Below are 20,258 nucleotides of genomic sequence, written 5' to 3' on the forward strand. Positions count from 1 at the left end.
CGTGCTTAGATCGTCGACACTTTGCGCGTCTCGTCGATGGGCCGATTACGAAAAAGTTTCACACACACACACACACACACACACACACATACACACACGTACACGAGCGGCGGACGTCGGGTATACGGGGTCGTTTTCCAAAATGCGATTTCTCTACTTCCGCAGGTCCAACCGAACCGGTTCGCTGAATATTTTAAAAGACCGCTTTGCGCGTCTCGTTATAAAGTGTCCTGCTTACTTTCTCCTTTTCTAGCAGACACGCGGCGTGTATGTCGGCCGCGCCAGCTCGATTGAAAAATGAGAATCCGGCTGATCAGTGGGAAAAGTGATTCGACGGGAGTCGAAGGGCACACGCACTCTGTGGAACTTTGGAGACAAAAGTCTTCGAAGGAAAACGCAATATAATTGTCTGTATTTTAGAATTTGTAAAAACTTTGTCTAGAACGCGACTGAATGTAAAATTCCTAAATTTCTATGCAACATTCTCCAGTTTTGAGAATTTTCCTAATTTCCTAGTTTCCTTCTTAATTTTCAATTTACCACTCTCGTAAATCCGCAGCGTCAACTTTCGAGCTTTATTCCTACATATCCAAGATGCGATTTCTCTTTAGAAAAAAAAAAAAAAAAAAAAAAGAAGTAGTCCTCGTCGTTGCCACATTCATAGAGTCTTTCTATAGTGTCATCCGGACGAGACCGACTCCTCCGGGTCGATCTACAGTTTTTCAAAAAGGAGAGACGTGGGATAAAGGGACAGAGGTGGGAGGAGTGGGTTGGAAAAACAGAAAAGAAGGATAAAAAAAAAAAGTCCGTAGAAATCCAATAGGCGCCACCAACTCCCTCCTACCCGTTGGAACACCTTAGGTACCTCAGGCAGCAACCCTTACCGTAGAGCCTCGAGCGAGCGAGCGAGCGAGCAAACGAGGGTGGGTTGCGCGCGCACGTATCGATCCATGGCCAGCAATCGATCGATCTATATATATACATGTATATATAACCCGGCGTGTACGTACACACGTAGGACACGAGACACGTACACGTGTACACGCGCGGCCACACACGCGCAACCCGTACGGGTCAGAAACGTGACCGTGCGTGAGCGTACGTGTGTGTGTGTATGTGTGGTTCGAGTGTGTCACGTATATATCGTTGGTTCGATCGATAGTTGGTGCTCAGCCAGTCGCATGGTAGGTGCTAAAGGACGAAGCCAGCACGACCTACGCAAGGTCCTTCGGACACGTCCATCAGAATCATCAATCCTCTCGATCTTATTCCGATCGTTCCGCCGTCTCCCGCTGTGAATCGTAACAGGTAAAGGTTTCCTCGGCTCTTTCCCTTTTTTTTTTTCCCTCCTCCTTTCCTCTTTTCCTCTTTGCTCCTGGTTCTTTCGCGTCACGGTTCGCTCGTTCCGCGGCGAATTTTTCGTCCTTCCTTTTTATCGTACGCCCTACGTACGCTGCCCTATTCGTATTGTATTCCCTTTGCGTGATTCTTCTGTTTTTCTTCCTTCTCTTTCTTTCTTTTTCCTTTTTCGCCGGATTCCATTGTTCCCCTAATCCCGTCCACCTCGTTCCACCTCCCCTTCCCACTCCCTTTCCTCTTTTCCTCGTCTTTCGATCTTTCGTTTATCTCGATGCTCCGCCACTTTGCTGAATTTTACATGTTCCCTCTCGGACGCCGCTCCTTTTTCCTCTCCCCTTTGCCTACTCTCCTTCGGACAAACTTTTTGCTCGGCGCCCCGTCCGTCCTTCCGGTTCTCCGTTCCCGTTTCTCTCGCTTTAATCTTCCCTCCGCCTCGCTCGACTCTCTCTCTCTCTCTCTCTCTCTCTCTCTCTCTCTCTCTCTCTCTCTCTCTCTCTCTCTGCTTCTCTCTTTCTCTCCGCGCCGGGTTCTTCTCTCCACGCAATTTTTCCGCAGCCAGTTCTCTTTGACTCTCGTGTCTTTTCCCGGCCTTTCGACATACGTTCCTACTATTCTCCCCGTGTTCACTCCTCGATCCCCCTGTTTCGCGCGTCCCCTTGTACACGTCCCCCTATCGTTCTCTCTCTCTCTCTCTCTCTCTTTCATCTCTACTTTTTCATCGTCCCAGCATTTCTCTCGGATTCGAACAGCCGGTGTATTCCACCTTGGTTCGTCCTCGAACACCGGGCACGAGGAACGGGACTTTTCAAGCGTGGGTGTAGTCGCGAGTTAGAAGACTGCTGTGGGGGACGGTTCGAGGAAAGAAGAACGGAGTATGTAGCGTAATTCTCCCCGTCTCACTATCGCTCTCTCTCTCTCATTCTCTCTTTTTCTTTCTCTCTTCTTCCGTCGAACTTCTCCTCCGTGTGCCACATCTTCTCTCTCCGGAGCCATGCCCCACCTTTCGGCTCCCAATTTAGACACGGGTTCCCTCCCCTTCTGTCAAAGCGAGAAGAGGCTCCCACGTGTATCTCACGGACACACGTTACCCAAACGCGTTGGGTATATAGAGCGCATAGAGGACGATCTACCAGGTTCTGCACCGGCGGTGCCGCGCTAGCGCCGCACGCGGCCATATATTTAAATAGATTTATGAGAATATACGTGCGCGCGCACGTATAGTTCCCGGTAAGTCCGTTGATTTACATCGCGCCGAAAATACACCTTGTCCATTACGGAACCTCCGCGCGCGTTTCGAGATAAATACTTATCCGGCGAAATTAAAATCCCTCCCCGCAGCAACAGCAGCAGCAGCAGCAGCAGCAGCATCGAGTGCACGAGGTAACGGCAGCGTGTAGAAGAACGGAGAAACCGGCGGCGGTGGCGACGGGTACCGGTGAGAAGGACCAAGCTAGAAAGTAAGTGCAAGAGAGAGGGTCGCGTTAATGCTTGGACACGATTTTGCGTCCTGCGCTGTTCCCCCTTTTCCCTCTGTCTCTTTTTTCCCCCCGCCTATGTTCGTCCTTCCTATCTTAGACTCGCGCCAGAGAGTATCGCACTCTCCTCTCTTTCTCTCTTTCCTTTGCCGTCCTCTTTCAGTTCCCGTCTATCCCAGTTCTTCGTCCCTCTCTGTCTGCCTGTTTTTCTGTCTCCTGAAACCAGCTATTGCCGCGCGCGCGCGTATCTCTGCCGTGCACAGAGGTCGGAGAGAAATAACAGAGTAAGCGAGAGGGATGAGAAGTATTACCGCCGGCTGGGAGCAGGAGAAGGGGTGGAGAGACGGAGAGCGAGAGAAGCGAGTAATGGACGGATCGGGCGTGTGTGTGTGTGTGCGCGCGTGTATCAGTGCGAGAGCCGAGGGAATGGGACTGGCAGACGGAGACGAAGCGATGCACGGTTATACGAAGGGGTGAAGGACAGTGCTAGGGAGTGAGGAAGGTATTCGAGGCACGAACGACGGTGCGAGCGAGACGAAGCGAGCAACAGAGACAGAGGGGAAACGGCAACGTGATAGCTGTGCAACAAAGATAGATATATAGCCGGGCTCGACCGAGCGAGAGAGTACAGAGAGAAATGACAGAGGTGAAATGAGGAGGGACAAGGAGGATGTATAAACGAGTGGGCGGTGGTGCGAGAGAGACAAAGACAGGCTGTATAGAATGAGACGGATAAAGACAGGAAATGAAAGAACTGGTTGGACGAGGATCGAGATCGTTCCCTTCTTCTTTGCCTCCTTCTCTTTCTTGCTGCATATTCGACGCGGACAGCGCGCAGCCGACTGGCTGTGCGCGCGCCCGCGCACCTATATTTCTCTCTCTCTCTCTCTTTCTCTGGTCTTCCAGCGTCGTTAGACAGGCTTCGCCGAAGTCCCTCTCTCTGAAATATCTCTCCGAGAATATTATAGAGACGGCGATGGCGGTGTTGCCTGGACTCGTCGAGAACGATGCTCTACCATCGCGCGTCTGTGGATTATTGTATTATACGCTAGCTAGGACTTTTTTCGCACCACCGTGTACACCATCACCTAGCATCGTCTAGTCTAGTGTCTTCCGACAGTTTTTCCCCGTACGCGACCACGATGATCTCGCGCCTCTTTCCTGATTTCCCGACCGAAAGGTCGTCGTTCGACAGTTCAAGCAATTTCCAAGACGCTGAAAAATACGCTCGAAAACGTGGCGAGGAATCGTGGAACAGTCGTCGTTACGTCGAGACCTAGCGCGCGAAATACGCACGCGATGAAAACTGAGTGTAATGTAGCGTGACGTACATACATACGTATGTACATGTATGTCTGCCGAAGGCTTTTTTTTTCTCCCTACCTTCGTCCATCGATGCACGAGCACACGTCGTATAAAAATCTCTATAATCGTTCGTACGTTTGGACGATGTCGGAAGGAAATTTGGACGTACGTATCTTTAGCCAAAACTGATTTTCAACGTGAAAGGTTCGTGTCGGGCCGATTGAAAACAGGAACGTTTATGAGAATCGAGGAGCATATCGTATACAGAGAGAGAGAAAGAGAGAGAGTTAACGAGAACGCATGGATACTTCTGCTTCGTGGTTTCTGTGGGGGTTGGTTTTCGTAGGATACGTTAGAAGCGGCGAGTGCACCACCACGAGGAATGGACCGGCAGGGGAGAACGCACGGCCAGAGCGAGTGAAAGAGAAAGACGAAAAGAGAGCCAAATGTATCCACCTAACCTACCTACCGCAGGGCAAGAACAGATGAGCGGAGATCCCTCTCTGCCAGCCATCAGGGAAAGGGAACGAGGCGAAGCTCTCTCCTCGAGTCTTCCTCTTCTCCCTTCAAAGCATCCTTTGTTCGCTTGTTCGTGGATCCCCTGGGACCCCGCGTCCATCGCGTTTCCTTCCAGCCAGTGCCGTACGTCAAGCTTCGTTACGACCCGACGCTAAACTCTTTTTCACGCGGAACAATTTCCTGTGTGAGACTAATTTATCGTAACTTTGGATAGCCACGTACGTTTCGGATGTTAGAATTATCTGTCGTCTGGCAATGATAAAAGCGTTTCACCGTCAACGTTGGGTGAGTTTCATCGCGCGAAAGTAACCGTTACGACAGACAGAGGGGAAAAAAAAAAAAAAGAACGAACGAGAAATACTCTCTGGGTCCAGGCATTCTCTGAATTGGTCGGCAGTGATTGTTAACGAAGCTGCGCACCGAGAGACAACGATTTCGTCCTGCGCTCAATAACTTTCACGCCATTTACGTTTCACCCCGGGATAAAAATACATCCTCCGATATCGACGGTCTCTCCTAATCAACTTCCGGATCCATCCGAGGCTGGCCGTTTTTTCTTCGATCGTTCGAGCCCCTCCGACATCTTACGGCCCTGCGCCTCGTCGCTCGCTCTCTTTCTCTCTCTCTCTCTCTCTCTCTCTCCCTGCTTTTCCCTCATCCCGCTGGATTTCCTCCCCACCAGTCTGCCGCTTTCCACGCAGCATCCCTCTAGACTCTGTTCCCCGCTCGAAGCCGGCGCGGAGCTGGATTGGCCGAACGTCCCGACCAATCCCGTGCTCCCGTTATGGAGCTTGGCGCATTCCCCACACACGTAGTTGACGTATGTCCATATTCCTAGGGTGGGTGCGCGAAAAACGTCAAAAAGTTTTGTTTCGGGCCAGATCGCGCGTTACGCGAGAGAAACGGCGACACACGCCGATGGCAAAGGAGGGGCGGGAGAGGGAAAGGATAGAGAAAAGAAGAGAGAGAACGGGAATATCGTGTCGAACACCTACGAGAGATCCGTAAAAGAGAGAGAGAGAGAGAGAGAGAGAGAGAGAGAGAGAGTGAGAGTTTGAGCCTGGCTGAAAAAAAGGCGAAGGGAAAACGGGTGGACGAAGGGGCGACAGAGAGGAGTAGTCAGACAATTACATCAGCGAAAGGAAGAGAAACGACCGTGGAACGAGGAAAGAAACGGTCGGAAGCGAGACGGAGCGAGCGCGTGTCTCTGTGACAGAGATGACTAAACGAAAAATCAGGCTGGTAGAAGCGAGATGGGTAGAAACGAGAAAGATGGACCGAGTATAAAAACGGGGAAGGAAAGGGAGACGAATGAGGGAGGTGTGTTTCTCTTTCCTTCGCGTGTGACGACGTTGACGTGAACCGGCAACCACGTGGCTCTCCTTTCTCTCTCTCCGCCATCTCTGTCTTCTTCCTCAGACTTTTCTCTCTCTCTCTCTCTCTCTCTCTCTCTCTCTCTCTCTCTCACTCTCTCCCTGCTCGTTTCTCTGTCCGTGTCGGTTCTCTCTCGGTGTTCTCTCGCGATATACGCGTCGCTCTGTCTCTCCTTCGCCGAGTTGAAAAGCGCCTCCCGCTCGCACACAAGCTTTCAGGCCTCTGCGGCTGGCAAAGCCTCCGACGCCACCTCGCCAGATGCAACGCCGCAGTCCCGCACTGCAGTTGCAGCGTGCACGTTCCCCGTCGATGCATTCTCGCGGTGCACACGCTCTCTTCACCGCGGAGCGGCGCCCCGACGAGTTTTATACCTGAAAACATGCGACGCGACCGAGCCAAGGGAGAACGGATTAATCGTACCCTCTGTGTTCCCGCGTTCTCCTAGCGGCCATGCATTCTTTTCCCTTTTTTTTTTCTTTTTCATTTTTTCATTTCTTTTTTTTTTTTTTTTTTTTTTTTTTAATTGGACCATATATTTTTTTCACCGTGAATCGAAAGAACATTAAATTTCAAATAAAAATCAAAAATATTAAACCACGTTGGTCCTAAACCTAATTAATTAAAGAGATGTTTTACGACAATTTGTCTCGAGGATAAAAACTGCACAGAGCATTAGGACAGTTTTCCTTTTGCTCGCAATAATTTATTTAACTTTCGTATTAAACAACTTTTCACTAGACTTTTTGTATTAAGCAATTTTTTTGCCAGATTGATTTAAACGTTACCTCAAGGTGTGCGAGTCACGTGAATCACCCTGTACATATCTGTTACGTTGCAACGTGAACAGAAGCTGCCACGACTATCGATTTGATTCTCATTGGCCGTTTCTTCAGGGACGAACGAACCCTGAACGAGAGGCAGTGAAGAGGAGAGATCCACGTGTCGACACGGTTTGACGCGATCGTATGATCAATTGACATCTCTCTGTATTCAACGGTTCAACGAACCTGCTTCTGGTAAGGTCAGGGCCGTTCGCAGCGCGAGCTCGCGCGCGCGCAAGTTGAAACGTTGTCAATTCTCGCGTTGTCTAGAATGAGCAGCACTATGGTAACAGTGATACAATGTATCTGTTGCCCTTTCCTACGACAATTCCATCAACTGGTGTGGCCAATAGAGCTTCCAGTTTCCCAGTGATAATTTTCATTAAGGGAAATAAGATAAACATTTAAAACTCGGTGTAAGCGATAAAAGAGTCTTTAATGTGTTTTGCTTGTGCCGCAACGTCGACGTATGTCAAATTTCTGAGAACTTTCTCTTAGGTGCGTTCAAAGATTGAGCTAACGAGGAAATTGGTCGTTTGGTTTCAGGCAACGGAAGCGCCCGTTCAAAAATGTCGCCGGCGGAGCCGTAATTCAACGATCCTGGTAGGGCGGAAGCGGAGGGACGCGAAGAAGTGGCGAACAAGGAAGAAATGGCGTCCACCAGCGGGCACAAGAGGAACGGCTCGAGCTCGAGCATGTTCACCCACAAACGCACCGAGTCCGGTGGCGGTTTTATCGGTCACAAACGCGCCGAGAGCATATCCAGTGCCTTTGGCTACAAACGATCCGAGAGTGGCCACAAGAGGAACGAGAGCAGCGGCGGTGGTTTCGGCCACAAAAGGTGATTCCCGCCTTTTTCCAACGTTTGCCTTACGTCACTCCCCTACGTTTCTGCATCCAGCGGGTCTCCTCTGCCTCTCCCCTCCTTTCTTCCTCTCCCTGCCACCTCCCCTTTAGGCTTCTTGTGCGAGCCTGATGTAACACGCAACGGATCTTGCCTAGATGGCAATGGATGGCTGGTACAATGGAAAAACTCCTTTTCAGCTTCTTGTTTTAACTTTCACACTTGCCGCAGAATCCTTAACTGTCGGCAACTTTTGGTGCATGTATGTATTTACGCCATATTAGATAGTACTAGGACGTTTTAATAATATCATTAGGGTTATTAAAAAAAAAGGGACTAAACAGTAGAAAATAATACCTACACGAACATAGTTTTAACTTTTACACTTGTTACAGTATCCTTGGGTAAGTTTTGATGCATGTATGTATTTATATTGTATTAGTAGCCATATTAGATAGTACTAGGGCGTTTAATAATAATAGGGTTATTAAAAAAAAGGGGACTAAACAGTAGAAAATACCTACACGAAACTATGTACAACATAGTTTTAACTTTCACACTTGTTATAGTATCCTTGGGTAAGTTTTGATGCATATATATAGTTACATCATATTAGTGGCCATATTAAATAGTACTAAGGCGTTTTAATAATATGATTAGGATTATTAAAAAAAAAAAAAGGGACTAAACAGTAGAAAATAATACCTACACGAAACTATGTGCAACATAGTTTTAACTTTCACACTTGTTATAGTATCCTTGAGTAAGTTTTGATGCATGTATGTATTTACATCATAGTAGCCACATTAGATAGTACTAAGGCGTTTTAATAATATAATTAGTGTTATTAAAAAAAAAAGTGATTAAACAGTAAAAAATACTTAGACAAAAAAGAACTATGCTGTACATAGTTTTAACTTGTTAATTAGTATCCTTGGGTAACTTTTGACACCTGCATATATATATTTACACCATATTGGCAACTATGTTAGACAGTACTCTAAGGCGTTCTGATAATGTGATTAGTCGTTTTAATAATATGCTTAGTATTAAAGAAAAAGAAGTGATCAAACAGTAGAAAATATCTAGGCGAAACTATGTTGTATGTACATACATACTTATAAGCTTACCTTGGGTCGTGTGCAAGGTGGAGTTAATATTTAAATCGGAGATAGACGTGGACATGCAATTTTAGCACGCGACGTTGCATAGATATCTCTGCCGGAGAGGGCGGAAAAATTCAAGTAACACAGAGGGGAGGGTTCTTGTTACCTCGCAGAGTAATATGATCCTTCGGCCGGGGGAGAGCCCTACGTGTAATGTTTAGATAAGTACAGGTTCGACGTTTCACGGGCTTCCAGGATTCTGTTTGTTTTCCTTTTTTTTTTTTTTTTTTTTTTGCTCGTTAACGAGACAAGAACTGAGAAATTGCAACCAAGTTTCTCCTGCATCTCTGTGTGTATTCGCAGTTATTATTATCACCCGGCAAATTCTATTCTTTTCTTTGAATCCTGTCCACTGAATAAAATACTATCAATGAGAGCGCTCAGGTTGCTGAGACAATCCAACGTGTGTGTTTACGTGGCTGGCAACAGGAACTCTTTTCAATTAACTCCTCTCGATTGTTTGGACGACGTCGACAGGAGTTAATTAGCTTTCAGCAGTACTAAAAATAGTGTTGATTCCCCGATCGCGTTGACCCTATCTCTTTAGGGATTCGTTCGAACGGACAGAGGGCAATAATTAATTCTTTTTCTCTACCGATCAGAATTTTACTCACGACCTAACAATTAGCTAATTTGTACTAATTTTACGTTCAGTGAAAGAGGAACGAATTTTCTCGCGAGTTAATATATAATTATTCTTTTTTACACGATCAATAATTTGTTCTATCTGGTCGAAAATCAATTACTTTCCCCAAAAGTAAAAGGTGAATTTGTTTTTTCTTTTTTTTTTTTTAGATAATATTTATTTTGTATATCCGAAAGTAACAAAGAAGTCATCGATGACAACAACACGCTGTCTTATATTGTTTTTAAAGTCTGCAAGAATTTCTTTCGTCGAGCCGCTGGCAAATCAAAACGACGATAATTCGCGATCTTCGTCTTAATAATGCTAAACGAAGGCACGTTAATTCGTGACGTCTGCACGAACGTCGTAGTTGACTTGTCATAGTGTGTAGAGACGAAGAAGGACAAGTGGAAGCCTAATGGATCACTTCCAAATTACACGTTCATCTCTCGTTGGCATTTTCAGGTCCGAGTCCGGGAGCAATTACCATGCTGGACATCGAAGGAACGAAAGCATGTACGCTATGACCGGGCTGTACGCGGAGAGCGCGAACACGGGAACCGATGAAACCACAGATCCATTGCAGGCAACCGGCAGCAGACTGACTCACGACACCGTCATCAGATGTCACAGTAGAAATCCCAGTTCTGGCCTCGTGGACCATAGGTATGGACAATTAGAAGAAGAAGAAAAGGAAAGATTAATTTAAAATTGGAAAGAAAAAATTATTAAACTTACAGGAAAAGAATTAACTTAACTTGCAGTTTAAATTATTAAACTTACAGGAAAAGAATTAACTTAACTTTAAAATTGGAAAGAAAAAATTATTAAACTTACAGGGAAAGAATTAACTTAACTTGCAGTTTAAATTATTAAACTTACAGGAAAAGAATTAACTTAACTTTAAAATTGGAAAGAAAAAATTATTAAACTTGCAGGAAAAGAATTAACTTAACTTTAAAATTGGAAAGAAAAAATTATTAAACTTGCAGGAAAAGAATTAACTTAATTTTAAAATTGGAAAGAAAAAATTATTAAACTTACAGGAAAAGAATTAACTTAACTTGCAGTTTAAATTATTAAACTTACAGGAAAAGAATTAACTTAACTTGCAGTTTAAATTATTAAACTTACAGAAAAAGAATTAACTTAATTTTAAAATTGGAAAGAAAAAATTATTAAACTTACAGGAAAAGAATTAACTTAACTTGCAGTTTAAATTATTAAACTTACAGGAAAAGAATTAACTTAACTTGCAGTTTAAATTATTAAACTTACAGAAAAAGAATTAACTTAATTTTAAAATTGGAAAGAAAAAATTATTAAACTTACAGGAAAAGAATTAACTTAACTTGCAGTTTAAATTATTAAACTTACAGGAAAAGAATTAACTTAACTTTAAAATTGGAAAGAAAAAATTATTAAACTTGCAGGAAAAGAATTAACTTAACTTGCAGTTTAAATTATTAAACTTACAGGGAAAGAATTAACTTAACTTGCAGTTTAAATTATTAAACTTACAGAAAAAGAATTAACTTAACTTTAAAATTGGAAAGAAAAAATTATTAAACTTACAGGAAAAGAATTAACTTAACTTGCAGTTTAAATTATTAAACTTACAGGAAAAGAATTAACTTAACAGTCTGACATGTAGTCTGAGATTGTAGGCAGAGCAAAAGAAAAAGAAAGTGAAATTGTAAGAGTAATATTTGTCGGTTCTTCTGTATGTGCAATAAACTGACGATGAGTCAAATTAAACTGAGCCTAAATATTTAAACTAACAATGAGTCTTCAATTATTTGACGTAGCTGATAACTTAAAAATTTTCCTTTTACCGTTTCACTGTTACGAATTGACAATCATATTGGTTTGTTAGTAAGTGATTGCCTAGGCAATCCTGAGCCAACTATACTTCTTTAATTAAGCTGTTTATGTATCCAAAGTATTAAAAAATATTTTAAAAATTGTGACTGTAGTTACCTTTGTTACCAAATGTTCAAGTATATTTTATACAAAAGTTTAACTTCTTGAGCAATTTTTATTAACTTTCAAATGAACTTGTACATGCAGAACCAAAAATATTCTACTTGCACAATTTTGTAATAATTTTCATTTTGCTTGACTGAATTTATTAAAGTTAAAATATTTCACTTCTCTTTCAATGTACAGTTCCAAGTGAAAGATTTTAATTTTGATCTTTACTCCCATTCATGGCACAATATATTCATGCCTCCTGTTTCTTGTTCTTACACTTTTTCAGAGATTTTATCATCAAATGTCACAGCAGGAATCCCAGTGCTTCCATGGTGGACAGGTAAACCTGACACGATTACTATTTGTACGATTAATAATAAAAAAAAAAAAACAATTAAAATTAACGCAAAATCTACAAAGTTGTCTGTATCTCCGAATCGAATCGTTCGTCTCCTTTAATCCTTGAAACTGTATCGCTGTTGGACTAAAATTACCTTCGAGGAAACTCTGGCGCCATTTCCTACGCTTCGATTTTGCAAGTAATTACACACGAGATTAAAACTGTGAGAGAGCTAGAAAGAGACGACGAGCCGGGGAGAGCCAGGGAGAGCCAGGGAGAGCCGGGGGATTTCCTTTTAAGAACGACGACGCGCCGAACGAAGAATTTATTTTGAATAAGGAATTGAAGTGGCGCCAAGTAGGCTGTAAGCTCTCGAGGCGTTGGCAGCCTGTGAAATCCGACGAACGCCTCTTTAAGATCCAAAAATATAACTAATAATTGTCGAATTACTTGTACTGAAATTGTTCAAACTGCCGACAAGCTCGGACACTTATTTATCTTGAACGTCTGTCTATCATCTCTCGTGCTCGAAACCTTTAATTATATGGAAGAATGTTCCTTCTTAATACTTAATAAGTTGACTGTTAATAAGACTGTTTAATAAGACAGAGGAAAAGACTATTTATTTAGCTGTATATCTCGCGTTATAAAGAGCCCTAATTAGTTCCACTGTCTCTGCTAACAGTTGAAGGATTAATCGAGTAGCTTCGTTACTCCTATCCTTCCTATAACATAATTCTTAACATGGTTTCTCTGTTGTTGGCGACGCAGGACCGAGAAGGAGAGAGCGCAAACTCCACCGTTTAATCCGGACTCGAAGGACTGCGGGATCCTGAGTTGCAGGCCGGCCTTTATACAAAGATTCGCTGGAATAAAGGTTCGTAAACGTTGCTTCATCCCCGAGCGATTCTATCTCCGACACTCTGACGTAAGATCGGCACACACGTGGCAGGGAACATGACATAAGTCAACCTCTTCTTCTCTTAACTTCTAGCGTCTTCCTTTTTCTTTTTTAACTTTCATTGTCCTCTTTTTATACCGTGCTCTTACGTTCTATCTCGATGAAATGTCAGAACAGTGTTTTTCTTCCTTTCCCCCTTTTCTTTTTCATTGCTTTACATTTTATTTGTTACAAACTATAGCTATGCTTTTGCTTTAACAAATATTTCACTGTCGCACAAACGACTGGTGGAAGCTGTTGTTTCGAGGGCGGTTTGACGTCGGCGATCAATTTATACTTATTGCCAACACACCGGTAATGGTACACGGATGTAAGTATCAAACGATGTGAGTCACTATTTCGAAAGGATACGACATTGAAACAGCAGCTGAAAGGCTTTTAATCGTCGCAAGGAACAGAATACAAGGTGACACCATCGTTTAACGTGCTTTCGCTGTAACGTCAAATGTTGTCAGATTTATTTTTTCTTTTTTTATTAATAACTCTGGCGAGAACAGCTTCAGTTGAAAAGTTTGACAAAAAGTCTGCTGTATAAAAACTGATTGATTTATGTCTAATTAATTGTCTAAATAATCGTGGTCATGGAAAAGCTTTGGGAATTCTTAGAGCTAACAGTTTTATGATTATAATTTGACATCAGTTTGCATTAAAAGTTTATTAAAGGATTTCACCTTTTAATTCTATGTAGATATACTACTCATTCTATATACTATTATACTATAATACTAGTAATATACTATTATAATGTACTATACTGTACTAATATAATATACTATGTACCATTATACTATTAATGCTATTAATATACTATGTACTATTATATTATTAATACTATATATTAATAATATTATTAATATATATATATATATATATATATATATATATATATATATATATATATACTATTAATTCTACATATAGATATATAGTTTATATAGTATAGATATACTATTAATAGAATTAATAACTTTATATAAATATACTATTCTATATAGTACTATTCTATATATTCTATATAGTATATTTACATAAAGATATACTCTTAATTTTATACACATGCCCCTGACCGAGCACGTTTCAGCTTTGATTCATTAAACATAGCATGATGGATTATCAGCAGAACGTTTTATCCAATTCCTATCACCGTTAATACAGCATTTTGCCTTCGTTAGTTAAAATGCACTCAAAGGGTATATAACGGGGAAATCGATGAAACTTCTGCTTATCTAATCAAGTTTCATCGTTGGATTCAACAGGAAGGAGATGCACGAAAGGATCGATGTTATCAGCAGCATGTGTCTCTCAATTTTATGTGACAAACCGTCCTTTTTGTTTCATCTCATATCTCGAAGAGAAAGAAAACTACGGTTTCTGATAAAGTGCCTCGTTTTCTAAAAAAAATGAGTTCCCCTTGTTATTTTAGCATTTGGTGTAATCTTATCCAACACCTGATGCTACAAAAACTTCCATAAAATCAAACATTTGACAGACACCACAGGCGTTTAAAAAATTTTCAGTGTTTCTGATCCACACGTGTGACTGAAATATGGCACAAGTTTGTGCATTATCGTTTAATTATGGTTTTACTGGAAAAGTTACTTGCTCGAACGTCGTATATATATATATTTGCACTTGCACAGTCGTCGTCAGAGACTCAAGGTTTAATCAATTAACATGCATCATTTTTTTTTGTGATTTTTCCAGGTGTTTGTATTCCTCCTGTCGTTTCTCGTCACGCTGCAGCAAGCACTTAGTTCAGGTTACATAAATTCTGTGATCACAACCATAGAGAAGAGGTTCGAAATCCCGTCCAGCCTTTCAGGCGTCATTGCTAGCTCTTATGAAATTGGAAATGTCATCACTGTCATCTTTGTCAGCTATCTTGGTAGCCGAAGACACATACCTGTTTGGATAGCTATTGGCAAGTACTTAAGAACATATACGTGCTATTAAATCTTGTTCAAACGCTTGTTTATTATTTTTGTATTGTAGTTATATTATTTGCTTAATACTTACATTATATTAGAGTTATATTACAGTTATAATACTTGTTTAAAAATTATGAAATTACTTATGATACTACTTATATATAAAAAATATCAAGAAATTTGATATAATATAATATTTATATTTATATTTATATTTATATTTACATTTATATTTATATTTATATTTATAGTTTGTATTTATATTTATATAATATAATACAGTGAAAGATTTTAGTAACAGTGACTGTTCTTACTTCTTTTCTGTTTAATCGTTGTTATTATTATTCATTTCAGGCGCTGTCATAATGGGACTGGGATCGATGATCTTTATGGTACCACATTTCACAGCCGAACCCAATTTAATGACGGCTGCAAACAATTCTAGCTCAGACAACATTTGCCGTGGTGTTTCATTACGCGAGCAAGATATGGGATTGGGTAAATGAGCAGTAATTTACACGTAGAAAATACAGGTTTTCTTGCTGATAATTGGATGTAGAATTATGATTCATATTGTTGTAATAGTAATGTTTTAATGTCAAGTTTTTATTGACTATTCTCTAATGATTCAGAAAAAGTATAAATTTTAATTTTAATAAAGAAAGGAATTTCCAAATTTGAGCGAAATCCATATTTTTATTCAATTAATGGTTTAAAAGTACTTTGGCAAAGATGATAAAAATGTTTTCTCTGCACGCATAGGTCGTCTGTCGTCTGGATTATCGTCTCCGCCATTAGCACCACACAACAATTTAAGAGGTGATAACTGCATTCAAGGATCTCCTTCTACCGCTGGTCCTGTTATGTTATTTGTACTTGCTCAGTTATTATTAGGCTGCGGTGGTTCTCCTTTATTTACCCTCGGTACTACTTACATAGATGATCATGTACGACCAGAAAGTGCTTCTTTGTATATCGGTAGGAAAATATACTGTCACAAAATATACGTTAAAAATTAATTTATTACTCAAATGTTCATTTCTTTGTAGGTTGTATGTATAGTATGGCAGCTTTTGGACCAGTTTTAGGTTTTCTTCTTGGAGCTTATTTATTATCGTTTCACATGGATTCGTTCTCTGCAACAATCATCAGTATAGGTGATTAAATTGATTCTAATAAATGAATTACAGTCTTTGATACAACGTCCACATTGTACTGTAATAAAACGTAATTTTTTGTCTATAGATCCAGGCGATCACAGATGGGTAGGCATGTGGTGGGGTGGATTTCTACTCTGTGGTTTACTCCTAGTTCTAGTGGCAATACCATTCTTCAGTTTCCCAAAAATCCTGCAACGGGAGAAAGAAAAGATACGAATTATCGAAAAAAATAAATCGTCATCGCAGAAAGAGAAAGAGCAATGCAAAGAACCAAAAAAGGAGAAACTTGACGATAGTGGTTACGGCAAGGATGTAAAAGGTAAGCATTAAATTCCGTAATAAGAAATTTATTTATTCACAGTAATTCAACCTTAATTATCTGAATAAATACTTTCAATAAAGTTGTAAAAATTTCTTTTAATTTCTAATTTTCTTTCTTTCCTCATTTTCTATTAAAAGTGTTTTCACAATTGAGATTGTAATGTCTATTAATAAATATTATGTTATACGTGCTATTTTATTTGTACAAATATATTGTACAGAATATTATGTTTATACATTTATGGAAAATCTAAAAATTTCTCTTTTTAGATATTCCCAGAAGTATGTGGAGGCTGGTGTGTAATCCAGTGTACGTTGTAACGTGTTTAGGCGCTTGCATGGAATTAGTAATTGTCTCTGGTTTCGTGGTTTTCCTGCCAAAGTATCTGGAGACACAATTCAGTCTTGGAAAAAGTCAAGCCAGTGTGTTCACCGGCTCTATAGCGATACCAGGTGCCTGCATTGGAATCTTCTTTGGTGGATGTTTGCTCAAACGTTTAGAATTAAGACCAAAGGGTGCAGTTCAATTTGTTCTCGTTTCAAACGTTATATGCCTGGTGTGCTATGGCCTCCTCTTTTTCCTTGGTTGCGACAACGTGAAAATGGCTGGGACCACTATACCGTACTTTAACAGCAGCACAAAAGGCCCAGAACCCTTTCAAGTAAATCTCACTGCCGCGTGCAACTTCGGTTGCGAATGCCGAATGACTGACGTCGAGCCAGTCTGTGGAAACAACGGTCTCACGTATTTTAGCCCTTGTCATGCAGGCTGCACTGCCTTCAGTTCCAAATCGAATTTCACCAACTGTGCATGTAAGTATAATATGCAATAAAAGCTGAAGTAAATCAAAAGTTTAAGCATTAGTAATAAATATACATTCTCCCAACAAACATCTTATTATATTTGCGCATTTATGTTCTAGGTATACACGGAAACTTAACAATGTTGCCACCGGCAGCTCCAGAATTTGCGGAAGTAACAGTAGTGCCAGTAGCCACTGCTGGCCCGTGCACTTCGCCATGTAGGACTATATTTCCGTTTTTAATTTTGCTTTTTTTTATGACGTTCATCGTTGCTATCACTCAGATGCCTCTATTAATGATAGTGTTACGGTAAGTTTCGCTTTCATCTTGTTCTTACGTTCAAATTGCTCACGTTATAAAGTACATTTATATTTTTGTTCTCGATGTAGATCAGTCTCAGAGGAGGAACGATCGTTTGCTTTAGGCATGCAATTTGTAATCTTTAGATTGTTCGGTTACATACCTGCCCCCATTTTATTCGGTAACTTGATTGACTCCACATGTTTACTTTGGAAAAGTACTTGTGGAGAAAAAGGTGGAAGATGTTTACTTTACGACATTGAGCAATTCAGATACAGGTATTCACAATTCAACGTATCGTTGTACGATTTAAAAATGCTGGTTTTGGAAACGCGACAGTAGAATTTTTATTCCAAATACTTTTATTTCAGATACGTTGGACTTTGCGCTGGCATCAAGATTCTAGCTTTGGCGTTGTTCCTCGTTGACTGGTGGTTAGTCAGAAGGAGAAGGCAAATGGAAGATCAAGCGCCGTCTTTCACTGTCAACGAATTCGTAGGATCAATTATCAGTCTTGACAAATGTAAGTACACACTCAACCTGAAATTATAAAAACATCAAACCGATATTAAGAATTTAGAAGATAGAGAAACAATGTGCTTTAGATGTTTTTTTTCCCATGTTGAACTGTTGTATCGACATCAAAGTACGTTTTATCTTTCAGTGTTCGAGGAGAAACCGCATCATCACAACGCCGGCGATGGAGACGGCACTTGCCCGAACTCTGAACTACCCACTCCATCGTCAATTTCGTCGCCTACAGAGCCTACAAAATCGACGAACTTGGAGGACACTGGCTCGTCAAATCAAACTCAGGATTCAACGGAAACGGGAAACCGTTCGAAGAACTCGATGGACGTCGATGTCCCCGACACGAGGCAAGCGCCTCTTGCTATGGAAGAACTGGATGCGGAAGTGAAACCGTTGACTGGTAAATCCGTTGACAAGCATGCACGGAACGTTTAATGTTTAACTCGTGTTAGAGATATTATGCAATTGAATTATATCAAAAAACGTGATAACGTGAGTCTGTGGCAAATTGTTTTGGAGTCGCAGGTAAGCTAGCGTAATATAGAGTGGAATAATATGTACAACACGTGTGCATTATTGATTTGTGCAATCCTAAAAGAAGAGAAACAATCCTAAAAAGGGGGGGGCGGGAAAGGGGGAAGTGTTACGGATGACTTTAAATGAAAAAGAAAGAAAGAAGGGTCTGTATTATACATACATATATAGTACTAATATACTTTTTTAAGGAGATCGAAAGACAAAGAATTACCTTATATCGTTCTGTATATCGTCAAATACAAATTTAAATTGTGTTGAAGACGTAAGTAAATTTTACACATGCATACACACACATTCACACACACGCACACACACATACACACATTATATATTCTTGCATACAAGCAAGTCGAGAATATTTTTACAATGGTTACATTTGCGTGAAGGATATCGTTTTATCGTGCGAAATGATTTGCCACAGGTTTGTCTTGATAGTTTGGCTATTTTTAGGAACTAATATCACTAGAACGTACATTTTTATGGTGATGCGATATATATGTCAATAAATAGGAACGTAATAGGCGAAAAAGAAAAAAAAAAATATTTAGGCTCGTTTCAGACAGACATCTTGCAACTTGATCTGAGAAAAGATTTTCTTTGTCTGGAACGAGTTCCTTTTTGCCGATGGGAAGCGAACTTCATGCAGTTTCGAAGAGCAAAAAAAGAAAAAAGAAAGAAAAGAAAAGAAAAAGAAAAAAAAATAAAAAAAAGCAAGAAAGGCCAACATGGACAAAACTGTAAATATAAAAATTCCTGCCTTAAGAAATACAAGACTAGACAAACGTATATTTAAAGATAACTGATTAAGTGATAGAGTTAACAATCTATGATAAATAATATCATTATAACGGCAGATTGAGAGCTGCGATTTATTTTATAACTAGTGGTTAGGCTTTCTCAGAAATAAAAAGAAAAAAAAAATAGTAGTCAATTTAACATAGTAATATAAAGAAAGAAAAAAAAACAAACTAAATGAAGATTTAATAGCGTTCACTCGTTTGTAAAATTACTTGAACACTTTGCAGTAGCGTCCGTTTTATTCCTTTCTTTTTTTTTCTGTTCTTGCAAAAGCAATTGTATCATCAATGAAAGAATTATGCTTTTAACAAAGCGGCACCTTGATCTTTGATGTATCTTCTTCTAAATGCTATTATATCAGTGACACTATCTTAAGAGCTTTCAGAAGAAACGTTAATTAAACAAAAAGAGAGAGAAAGACAAAGAAAAAAGAAAAGCGAATGCGTGTTTATATGGGCTCTTTCGTCGCGTTACTTCTTATGCTATTGTGCGGAATGAATTATGCTTCCAAGCAACGAAAAGGAAACAGCTATAGACTTTCTGTTAAAGAATACTAAAAATAGTTGGTCAACTGGGATTCGAAACGTTGAGAACATGTTTTGGACAAGTTTCTGGCTTATCATACACCTTTTAGCTCACTTATTGTTAGGGAGAAATCTACTTGTTGTTTTGTACCTGAAAGCAGAAATAAGTGAAGGAATACAAAAAAAAAAAAAAGAAGAAAAATGAAGAAAAAAGAAAGAAAGGAGTATATAAAAGAAATCACTCAGGAAGAAATTTTATAGGCCGTTAAGAGCACCTTTAATTCAATCGAAGGAAAAATATAAAGTAACAATACAAGTATCTATCAATGGAAAATAAACGAAATCTTAGCTTAAGAAACGAACATAAAAATGAGAATGAACTCGTTTCAGCTTTGTTTCTTTTGAAAAGCAAGATAATTAAAAAGAAATCTTACACGAAGGCAATGTTTTAATCAATAACGATGTTATATAGAAACAACAACGCCATTATTAGTACTATCATTTAAAACTGTTTTTCTTTTCTTTTCTCCCCCATTGCTTCGGGTACGAAACCGCTCTACAAATGCTTCTATCTAATTCAATTTAAAAAAAA

At 40.2% G+C, this 20,258-nt stretch overlaps 1 protein-coding gene across 3 annotated transcripts in view; it reads left to right on the plus strand.

The window, feature by feature from the left end:
• LOC122532736 (solute carrier organic anion transporter family member 5A1) overlaps positions 1-19,891 on the plus strand; it is a 70,998-nt gene extending 51,107 nt beyond the window's left edge. For 2 of the 3 annotated variants that reach the window (XM_043661773.1, XM_043661775.1), the window contains exons 2-15: positions 7,400-7,694; positions 9,954-10,154; positions 11,749-11,802; positions 12,574-12,679; positions 14,468-14,684; positions 15,046-15,189; positions 15,454-15,669; positions 15,741-15,848; positions 15,937-16,170; positions 16,443-16,985; positions 17,096-17,285; positions 17,366-17,554; positions 17,648-17,799; positions 17,941-19,891. In XM_043661773.1, the coding sequence (XP_043517708.1) occupies positions 7,504-7,694; positions 9,954-10,154; positions 11,749-11,802; positions 12,574-12,679; positions 14,468-14,684; positions 15,046-15,189; positions 15,454-15,669; positions 15,741-15,848; positions 15,937-16,170; positions 16,443-16,985; positions 17,096-17,285; positions 17,366-17,554; positions 17,648-17,799; positions 17,941-18,242 (2,847 nt within the window). In that variant the 5' untranslated portion in view covers positions 7,400-7,503 and the 3' untranslated portion in view covers positions 18,243-19,891. Of the gene's footprint in view, positions 1-6,850; positions 7,049-7,399; positions 7,695-9,953; positions 10,155-11,748; positions 11,803-12,573; positions 12,680-14,467; positions 14,685-15,045; positions 15,190-15,453; positions 15,670-15,740; positions 15,849-15,936; positions 16,171-16,442; positions 16,986-17,095; positions 17,286-17,365; positions 17,555-17,647; positions 17,800-17,940 lie in introns of those variants that run through there. The other variant, XM_043661774.1, reaches the window with a different exon arrangement.
• The last annotated feature ends 367 nt before the right edge of the window (positions 19,892-20,258 follow it).

Source organism: Frieseomelitta varia, unplaced genomic scaffold (assembly GCF_011392965.1).
Source record: "Frieseomelitta varia isolate USP_RPSP 00005682 unplaced genomic scaffold, Fvar_1.2 scaffold_468, whole genome shotgun sequence".
Lineage (NCBI taxonomy): Eukaryota > Metazoa > Arthropoda > Insecta > Hymenoptera > Apidae > Frieseomelitta > Frieseomelitta varia.